At 38.8% G+C, this 11,172-nt stretch overlaps 1 protein-coding gene across 1 annotated transcript in view; it reads right to left on the bottom strand.

The window, feature by feature from the left end:
- Window positions 1-3,969: 3,969 nt before the first annotated feature.
- The window catches only part of pde6a (phosphodiesterase 6A, cGMP-specific, rod, alpha), a 78,242-nt gene continuing 71,039 nt past the window's right edge, over window positions 3,970-11,172 (bottom strand). The window contains exons 22-24 of the mRNA XM_084719827.1: window positions 10,394-10,477; window positions 4,835-5,003; window positions 3,970-4,347 (exon numbers count right to left, since the gene is read on the bottom strand). Coding sequence (XP_084575953.1) covers window positions 4,304-4,347; window positions 4,835-5,003; window positions 10,394-10,477 — 297 coding nt within the window. The 3' untranslated portion in view covers window positions 3,970-4,303. The remainder of the gene's footprint in view (window positions 4,348-4,834; window positions 5,004-10,393; window positions 10,478-11,172) is intronic.

Below are 11,172 nucleotides of genomic sequence, written 5' to 3'. Positions count from 1 at the left end.
TTTTAAGTTAATTTCCTCCCTCTATTGGCTCGTCTGAAACAAGACTTGGAAAGTTGGAGTTTATTGCCCTTATCATTAGGACAAAGAATTAATACAATTAAAATGAATGTGCTGCCCAAATTCTTATGTATTTCTATGTGTCCCTGTACTTTTATGGAAATCTTTTTTCTTTGTCCATTGACAAATTTATAACTAGATTTCATCTGGACCCACAGATACAGAAAGGCATGTTACAATGACATCGCCAACATGGTGGACTATCACTCCCTAATTTTCAGTTTTATCACTGGGCTGCCAACATAAGGACTATGCTGTATTGGAAGGAATCCCCATCCAATGACACTGCCCCCAAATGGTTACAATTGGAGATTTCTTTCTTTCTGATCCTATATCCAAGTACACTTCAAACCCGATTGTGAAACACTCTTTTAAAATCTGGAGACAGTTCAGGGGATTCTTTTCACTCAATGACTTATCAATGTACGCTCCAATAATGTGAAATCACTTATTAACACCATCAACTATTGGGAGCGCTTTTGATATGTGGGTTAAAAGAAGGGTTGTTACATTAGGAGATCTATTTATTGATAATGCCTTTATATCCTTTGATCAGTTAATGCTTAAGTTTAATATTCGCCGTTCTAATTTTTTTTTTTTTTTAGATTTTTACAACTTTGTAGCTTTATATCAGCATCATCCACTTACTTCCCATCGCAACCACCCAACTCTCTTCTAGACTCCATTTTGAGAATTAACCCAAGGTCCAAAGGGTCTATTGGAACAGTTTACTCATTACTTAATTCACATAAACACATAGAACCCTTGACATTGTTAAGAAATTAGTGGGAAGAAGATCTGAGGACAGAGTTTTCTGATGAGGTCTGGAAGACTGCCCTAGACAGAATACATTCCTCTTCAATTTGTTTACGACATACAATTATCCAATTCAAGGTTTTACATGGCCTTCACTGTTCTAAAGTGAAGCTAGCCAAGATCACGCCGAGTGTCGATCCTGTATGTGACAGATGCAGACAAGCACCAGTCACCCTTTCTTTCTGGCAGTCAATATTTAAGACCCCTTCAGATGTTTTGGAAGTACTTATTGAACCATCTGCTACTACTGCAATATTTCAAGTAACCTCACAAGATGTACCTCTTAATTGGCAGGAAAAAAATATGATAGCTTTTGCATCTCTTTTAGCTAGAAGACTTGTACTCCTTAAATGGAAAGAGAAGTTCCCCCCAACATTTAAAATGTGGATGAAAGATCTTATACATCATTTGGCGTTGGAGAAGATTCGCTATTCAACAAGAGGGTGGTTTATACTATACGGAAATCTTTTTTAATCTATATAGAAAAAATGAATGCCACTGGCATAGGAGCTTTGCACTGCTAACCCCATATTACATGTATGTTATAATTTATTTATTTTTTATTTTTTATTCTAATTTTAATTTCTGTGTACATAGTCTTTACATGAATTCTCTGCTGTTGTTTTTGTTTGTTTGTTTGTTTTTGTGTTTTTTCCTTTTTAGTTACTTACTATGAAGTCAACACTGAGTATTGAGTGGTACAGTATTACTGTTATAGAGATGGGGATTCATCATCAGTGAAAACATCATCGCTTTGCATCTTCATGCAAAAACATCATGGAGCCACTGTCTGCATCCTCTCTTTTGAACAGGTCTCCTACAAGTAGCTCCTGAAGCACAATGTTTCTATTCATCCAGCAGAGAAAGTCTGGCAGCAACAATTGTTTTAGTTAAATCTGATGGGGAAACAAGATTTTCTAGTAGAAAGAAGGTAGTTCTGGTAAATTCTATTGTAGCAAGAAAGTAGTTCCTACATGAACCTGCTCATCCCAAAAAAAAGAAAGAAAAAAAAAAGTTGCTCAAGAGAAATAAAGGTAAATGAATAACTGGGTCTCTACAGTCCAGGGGGAAAATATGTATTTCTAATTTTGGGGTGAACTGTCCCTTTAAGGATTAAAGTGTTTGGACACATCACATTGTAAACAGTAAATCATTAATGTTATTATCGTGTCAAATTATTGATATTTTTAGTACATAATCATGTAATAAGTACAATAATTTACATCCATCCATCCATACATTTTATCTCAACAGGATGATGCGGGACCCCGAATCAAAGCTGAATGGGGTGAGTGCCTCTTTTCTTGCTCAAGCCCCTGCCCCCTAAAATGTCTGAGCACATCCCTGACATGCACACAACAGCTCATGTATTTACATCTGAATGTCTCTGATTAACAGAATATCCCAAGACGCAACCAACTGATTGACATCATCAGTATTTACAAAACAAACTCACTAATACTACACACCACAAAACCACATTACACTACTCTACACAGGTAATAATTCTCACACAGACATAGATCAGTAAAAACAGACAGACATCACAGTATTTCAGTAGGAAAAGAGCAATATATCTTTACTAATCTTAGCAAAGTGACTTGCAAGCAGGTGTCACATTTCCTCATTCACTACAGTAAAAGTGGGCAAATACATTTTGTGTGTTCAGTAAGACATTAGTCCACAGAAAGCGTTTGCATATATTGATTAGCATATATTGATTAGCTAGCTTGGTATGTACAAGCTTATTAACAGACTCCAATATACAGCAAAAAACACTGCTGCTGAGCAGAGAACAAACAACCAGTGACAGAACAACATGATACACATGGCATTTGCAGCATACGTCTATTTAACAAGCAAAGTTCTCAGATTTTTCTGTGGTCATTTACATTACAGTTATAGATTCTGACAACTTGACAGCATGTAGACAAACAAGCTGAGAATAGTGTGTCAACACATGTCACAAGAGCTGAGCCAAAAATATAAAATAATTGTTGACATTTGATTCACAGTATTGTCACACTCAGTGTCAGTCAGTGTTGTTGCTGTTTCACATTATAAAGGGGCACTGCTCTCTCAAACCTGAGAAATTCAGGAAAAAATGCAGTTGAGAAATTGCCACAGTCTAATAAATTTCATTGGCATAAACTGGCCACACATAAAGTTGTAGTAATATTGAATTTACTTGGTGAGGTGTAGCGCATCTTTTGTTGCTCTGTTACTGGACAAGCACAACACAGCCTTTTAAGGAGATGTGGGTAACCTGGGTTATGAGAAGTGCTTTTGGCTAGTTACATTACTTTAGTCATCTGTATGGTGTGTAGATCAGCTCAGGCTGCACCATAACAGTAAATGAAAGACTGTGTTTTGTGTTTGCTGTGACAGAAGAGACAAAAAAAAGGTTATTACAGTTTTCTTCACAGCAGAGTTGGACTGGACTGTGAAAAGCTAGTGAGCAGCTATAAGTATGGCTTAAGTTAACTAAAACAGCCTAAAACCAGAGCATGCAATCTAGTAAATCAACGAGTAACAAATGTGTTGACATGCAACAACTGCATAGCCTATGTACGTGCCAAAGAAAGTGAATGATTAATGACAGACACTGGATTCCTTCCCTGTGCCTGCAGGATATTCTAGTCATTACTGCCCAAAACAGCCCAAACAAAGGTGAGGCACACAGTCTTCTCACCACATGACATCATCTAATACAGCATACATATTTTGTCCCCAAAGCTAAACCCAAGTCTGTGCCAATGCATATACCAGCATTTTGTCACATTTAGTTCAACCAAATTCCACTGAATCTCAAATATTTAGCATAGTAACTATTGTGTTAGAGCATGTACACTGAATATTCAAGCTGACCCATCAGTATGTTTCATCACAAGACTAGAAATATATTCATCAAATACAGAATAAAGTTTGGTGTACTGTTGGTTCCATTTGCTGATAACCCACCAACCATCATCAAGGATACTCATATTTTTGTGTTTTAAATATTTTGGGGCTATTTAGCCTTTATTGGCAGGTAAAGGGGGTGGGGGTCAGGGTGGGGGTGCTGAGCCCATTAACTGCTCAACAGACTTTGAACTGTAACATTTAATATGTAACATAATATACGTAGCTGCAACTTGTTCTATGTCTAACTCATCAAAGCTGCATGCACTTTTTGGTAGCTGACTCTCAAATGTTAGATGCTGAATCTTCCCACAAACTCCTGAACACACCATCAAGCCAAGAGCATCTAATGAGTTCCTCAGGAATAAAAGATAGACAGGAAAGCAGACAGGAAAAAGTTGAGAAGAGAAATATTAATAGAGGAAGAGACAATTGTAAGGTATTTTGAAGTGAGACGTGGAGCAGATTTCTGGGGGAAACCCAGCGTTCAACCACAACCATGTAGCAACCTGGTGCTGTTGGAGCATCTCTAGCTGAGAGTACATGTCTTTGACTGTGACTGGGCTGCACTCGCTGCAGAAAGAAGGAAGAGAAATAAAGAATATTTGTATTATAAAAACATTCTTATAAATAAATGTACTGCATTCAAATTGTGTCAAAAGAGTGTGTCTCATGAACATACTGCACTTGCATGTAAACAGTCTGTACTTCACTGACATATCGCACATGCAGAGAAACAGAGTCTTTATGACTTTAACATTTGCACATTACACATGTATAAGCACACTGCAAATAGTAATTCTATTTTATATTATTTATTTTGGATTTTATTTTTGTTTTCCCTCTCACGACATTTTCCTCTTGCACTGCTACTCATTTGTGTTGTGTCAAATTAAATTTCTCCTATAGGGGATCAATTAAAATACATCTTCTAAAAGTTAAAGTGCTCATTATTAGGAATATCCCCTTTCAAGGTTAGTACAAAAGTACATAATTGTACTGACAGTGATGTATTGTCTGTCTGCATCTGTGTGTTCACATGTGTGAGCCTCTCTCCTACCTTGTTTGGCGGCTGCAGCTTTCTGAGACGACTCCTCCTTGGCTTTCTTGGCCTCCTCCAGGACAGCCAGTTTGGCTTCGTGCACCTCCTTCAGGGCGTTCCACTCCTTCCTGTTGTTCAGGAGGCGTTCCAGCATGGGGGTGATCTCCACGTGGAAACGACTGAACTCCTGGAAAGCAGGAAAGGAGGACGAGTCAACGCAAATCAGATCATATCAAATCAATACTGCTTAGTTACATTCAAACTGTTTATTTATTAAATCATATAAATCAGCCATTCCCAGATACTGGGTCATGACCCACAGGTGGCTCACAGGAAATTTTATTTAGGTCCCCCAGAAGTAGAAGACTATGGAAGAAATTCTGCAAATTTAAGCTTTATATCTGCAGCACACCTTTTACAAACCATTTAAAATTAGTGTATTATTTTACTGATGAGTGGAAAAAATAACAGCCTGTTAATTTAATATTTTGTACGGCCTCCTTTGGTCTTGATAACAGCTTGCATTCTTGCTGGCATTGTTTTTATGTAGTTTTTGACAATCTCTTTTGTTATTGAGTTCCAAATAGTTTCTATCTGTTCCCACAGACTTGCTTTGGATGAAACTTTTGTGTGATCAATCTTTGAACGTACTAAATCACAAATTTGTTCAATAGGATTCAAATCTGGACTTTGACTTGGCCAGTCCATCAGTTCCAGAACTCCAGATTCTTTTTCTTGGTCAAATAGTCTCTGCACAGCTTTGAAGTTTGCTTGGGCTCATTGTCTTGTTGGTATATGAACCAATCAGATTCAGTCCAGAAGGGATCCCATGATGCAGACGTTCTTGTTCATGATACAGTCGATTTTCACTAATTTGCCCACGCTGTTTCCATAAATGGAACCTCATACCATAAAGGAATCTCCACCGTGTTTGACTGTGGGTGAAATGTGTCTGGTATCAAAATGTTCTCCAGCTTTTCTGTGGACATAAAGACAACGATGCTGACTGAAGAGTTCAAACTTGGACTCGTCCATCCAGAATACCTTTTTCCAGTCATCAACAGTCCAGTGTTTGTGCTCCCTGACAAATCTGAGGAGTTTCTGGATGTTTGCAGGCTTCAATAATGCCTTCTTAGCAGCTAGTCTTCTCTTTAAACCTTGTTCCATCAGTCGTCTGCTTGTGGTCATTCTGGAGACTTTCTCTGACTCTGATCTAGAAGCATTTATCTCTTCCTGAAGATCAGCAGTGGTTTTCTTTCTGTCTCTAGTACTTCAGATCTTGAGGTGTCTGACATCTGCTTCAGTTAACGTTTGTTTCCTGCCTCTTCCTTGGTGTATTTTGTAAGTACCAGTCTCTGTGATTGACTCCAAAGTATACTTGACCACACTGTGAGACACTTATGCTATCTTACGCTGATCTAAAGCACAAGTGACAAGTGCGAGGCACAATGGATTTAATTTATTCACGGTGTGTCCAAATCCACCTTTGCCATCCTGTGCCAGGGCGGGAGTGATATTTTGCCCTGCGCTACCAGCGCAAAGGGCAGGGCAGGGCAGGTGTGCCCATGTGCCCTCATTAATTCACAGGCAAGTTTAGGCTGAACATGTAATAAACCAATCAGAAAGTCAGCTCTCATCACCTTTAAGAGGCAGGTTCACCAGCAGCGCAAGCGGTGTCAGCATGACGGTGGATTTACCAGGAGGAAACAAAGAGAATTTTTAAAGCGAGAAGACAGATCTCCTGGTTCGAGGAGTGAAAATGCGATATATGGAGACAGCAGGACGTCTCCAAAACAGCTTCATGTGTAAGTAATTTATTTTACATTAACACCTGCAAAAACCAATACAATAAATGAACCGCAAATGTCATGCAAATATGTAACTGCTTATATTTTAACCTGAAGCACATTTAAAGTATGTTATATTTTATAATTAATTATTATCATCATCATTATTAACTCTGCTGGCTGAGGAGCAGGGAGAGAGATGGTGGAATAGAGAGGGGAGGCGAACAGATCCAGTCCAGCCACGAAGCTTCCTGGTTCCACTAGCCCACCTGAGCCAGGTGGAGGAGCAGATACGTGGCTGTCTGTGCTCCTCCTTCTTCTCCTCTCCCACCTAATCCTCATCTCCTCCTCCCATCCTCATTCCTCTGTCCCACTGCAAAACAATCAGAGACAGTTTCTGAAGTTTGAAATGTGCAAAATTAAGCACAGATATATCCAACCAGCTCTGAAAGAAATACACATAACTTTTTCTCTCAGGTTGGGCTGGACTTGTGCGGTCAAATATACAGTTGTGCTCAGAATTTCTGATTTCTTGACCATTTTTCAGAGAATTTGAATGATAACACAAAAACTTTTTTTTCACTCATGGTTAGTGGTTGGTTGAAGCCATTTATTATCAAACAACTGTGTATACTCTTTTTAAATCATAACGACAACAGAAACTACCAAAATGACCCTGATCAAAAGTTTACATTCCCCAGTTCTTAATACTGTGTTTTGCCCCCTTTAACATCAATGACAGCTTGAAGTCTTTTGTGGTAGTTGTGGATGAGGCTCTTTATTTTCTCAGATGGTAAAGCTGCCCATTCTTCTTGGCAAAAAGCCTCCAGTTCCTGTAAATTCTTGGGCTGTCTTGCATGAACCGCTCGTTTGAAATCTCCCCAGAGTGGCTCAATGATATTGAGGTCAGGAGACTGAGATGGCCACTCCAGAACCTTCACTTTATTCTGCTGTAGCCAATGACAGGTCGACTTGGCCTTGTGTTTTGGACCATTGTCATGTTGGAACGTCCAAGTACGTCCCATGCGCAGCTTCTGGGCTGATGAGTGCAAATTTTCCTCCAGTATTTTCTGATAACAGGCTGCATTCATCTTGCCATCAATTTTGACCAAGTTTCCTGTGCCTTTGTAGCTCACACATCCCCAAAACAATCCACGTCTGTGTTTCACAGTAGCAATGGTGTACCTTTCATCATAGGCCTTGTTGACTCCTCTCCAAATGTAACGTTTATGGTTGTGGCCAAAAAGTTCAATTTTGGTCTCATCACTCCAAATGACTTTGTTCCAGAAGTTTTGATGCTTGTCTCTATGCTGTCTGGCGTATTGTAAGTGGGATGCTTTGTGGCATTTGCGTAGTAATGGCTTTCTTCTGGCGACTCGACCATGCAGCCCATTTTTCTTCAAGTGCCTCCTTATTGTGCATCTTGAAACAGCCAGACATTTTTTTCCAGAGAGTCCTGTATTTCAGCTGAAGTTATTTGTGGGTTTTTCTTTGCATCCCGAACAGTATTCCTGGCAGTTGTAGCTGAAAGTTTTGTTGGTCTACCTGACTGTGGTTTGGTTTCAACAGAATCTCTCATTTTCCACTTCTTAATTAGAGTTTGAACACTGCTGATTGGAATTCTCAATTCCTTGGATATCTTTTTATATCCCTTTCCTGTTTTATACAGTTCAATTACCTTTTCCTGCAGATCCTTTGACAATTCTTTTGCTTTCCCCATGACTCAGAATCCAGAAACATCAGTGCAGCACTGGATGAAAGATGCAAAGGTCTGTCAGGAGCCCAGAAACTCACTGACCTTTTATACACACACACTGATTACAAGCAAACAGATCACAGGTGAGGATGGTTACATTTAGTAGCCATTCAAACCGGTTTGTGTCAACTTGTGTGCATGTTATCAGGCCAAAATATCCAGGGTATGCAAACTTTTGATCAGGGTCATTTCAGGGTAGTTTCTGTTGTCATTATGATTTAAACAGAGTAAACACAGTTGTTTGACAATAAATGGCTTCAACCACCCACTAACCATGAGTGAAAAAAAAAAAAAATTTCTTATCATTCATATTCTCTGAAAAATTACCAAAAAGAAAAATCCAAAAAACAAATTCTGCCAGGGTATGTAAACTTATGAGCACAACTGTAGTGTCTTGTATATTTTATGTTTAATCATTGTTTTTCTGGATCATAACAAACATGTAGACACACTCTACAGCTGCTCCAGCTGTCATGCTGACTCATCTGATAAACAGGATCTGACAGCTGTGATCCTGTCCCGTGAGCAATTTGCAGGTCTGTTCAGATTTATAAGGCTTTATAATTATATTTTTTTCCCTCTTTAGTGAGTTCATCTTTAAAGATGCATGCACGCACAACTGTTTAACATTGATGAAAAGTGTTCTGTGATTGTGGAGACGTGTGCTCCTCAGCCAAGCGCAAGACACACGCGAACACTTTTAACTTCAATATTTACGATTTATTGCTGATAAAAAAATGTTGTTTGAATAACACTTAACTAATCGATACTCCTGTGTGAGGAAGAGAATGACCATAAATGAAAGTGTTTTGTGATTGTGAAGACGTGTGTGTCTGTGTTTCAGCCAAGCCCGCCGGGTGCTATCTTGTGCTGAAAGTCCACAGACTTTGCACTTCGACCAGGTTTTGGCTGGTCCAAAGTGCACGCGTTTTTTACCCCAATGCGCTGAGCACAAGATAGCAAACACGCCGTGCCACGCCTTCGTTTTGCCTTCATGTTTAGACCTCCTGCCCACAGAGGCACAGAACCAGTGGCACTTGCGCCAGGTGTAAGATAGGGCCCTCAATGTCTTGAGTGTTTTAATATGGACTTTTATTTTCAGTGCACTCTCCACGTTTTACCATTGTGAACAGGTATGAGGAATTTTAAACTGAATTCACCTTTTTATACCCAAATTTGAGGCGGCTCACTGGGCTTCTCTGAGAAGTCAGAAATTCATAACATTCAACCAATAAAAGTAATTTTTCTGTTAAGGAATGCAAGTAAATAACTAGAATTTAACATCTTAATCAAGAAATAATAATGTGCTTTACTATTTTTTCTGTTTTTTTGTAAAACAGTAAATTTGAAAATTCATGAATAACAATAATAATTATATTTTAGCATTAAAAATATCATTTCTGTTAAAGAGCTCCTACATACTGGTGTATTAACCAGAAACATAAAAATTATTTTGGTAATTACCAGTGCTGTTAATTTAGGGCAGCTGTTGCACAAAGCTTACACTGGGTGGTGGTCCAATAAATTTGTTAAGCACTGTATGTATATATGTATATGTGTCTATATGTCTATATGTATAAATTTGTGTATATGTGTTCAATAATACATGTCAAGATAATGATGATCAGACGATGCAAAAATGGCTGTAAAAAGGGTCAGGAATGTCAATTTATGCCCAAAATAAGTCTTCCACAGATTTATTGATAAGGCCTATAGTGAACTGGGTCATGACAGTTTGTCATTTTAAAAATGTGGGTCCCCAGACAAAAAAAGTTTGGGAAACACAATGAAGTGAGTGCAAACAAGTCAGTTATCATAAGCCAGTTTTACACCTGAACCAACTTGAAGTAAAGTTACTCAGAACAAAATGAACGCGAAGTTAAAATCAATTCCTGGACAGTTAAAATCCTAACTGTAGAGATCAGACTTAATGGAAGTCAGACCTGCATGTAAATGTCCAGCCAGCTTTGTCTGGAGAGTTGAAGGGAATCAGTAGTGAATGTTTCTGTGTGTTGGTGAGGTGTGATGTCTGACCTTGTACACAAAGGAGCAAACGAAGTCGATGAAACCACACTGCAGCTTCGGCAGTTCATCTGCTTTGTTTCTGTCCATCATGGGCTGAAGAAGAGAGAGAAAGTGTTTAAAACATTCACATATACTGAATTGGTCATAAAACTGACTGCCAAGCATGTTAATGGCTTGATGTATGCTATTGCTGCAATCCATTGTAACCCAAACTCATAAAAAGGAAACCTCCAACTTGGGAAAGTACAATGGAACAAACATTGTCATTCAAACATATTGTAACAACTTTGCATGTCTATTGTCATTTAGTTGATTTGTGCTTGATAGAAGTCTCTGCAAGCATGTGCTACTCACTTGCTCCTGCCTCTTTTAAAGTGTGCTAATCTGTTCAGTCAGCTGCTGTACATGCTGGTGATGTGCAGACTTGACATACAAACATCAATTTGCTGCAGGCATCCATGTTTTCCCAAGAAGATCCAATGGTTAGATTGTATGTTAGGAATAGCAGCTCCAAACTATTGATTTTAAACTTGCCATGGATTGCAGCATAGTAAAATGTGTAAAATGGACTTCCGGTTATGGCCACAAAGTAGACAGTCACGCTCAACCCTGCTCTGCTATAATCCTGGATAAATTCTGAGAAATTTTGTTAACCCCGCTCTTGAAAAGTGTTGGAGGGTTTTAATCTCGTTAGAGAATGCCAAACGTTGGAAAGATGAGGGGAAAAACACAGACGCAATCGAAAGTGACTAACTTTGGGGCGCAGAGCATGGAGCAAAAAGTTAGCA

Source organism: Lutjanus erythropterus, chromosome 5, assembly GCF_056507025.1.
Source record: "Lutjanus erythropterus isolate fLutEry1 chromosome 5, fLutEry1.hap2, whole genome shotgun sequence".
NCBI classification, from domain to species: Eukaryota; Metazoa; Chordata; class Actinopteri; order Lutjaniformes; family Lutjanidae; genus Lutjanus; species Lutjanus erythropterus.
Note: the sequence above shows the minus strand (reverse complement) of the source record. Positions and strands in the feature narration are given on the sequence as shown.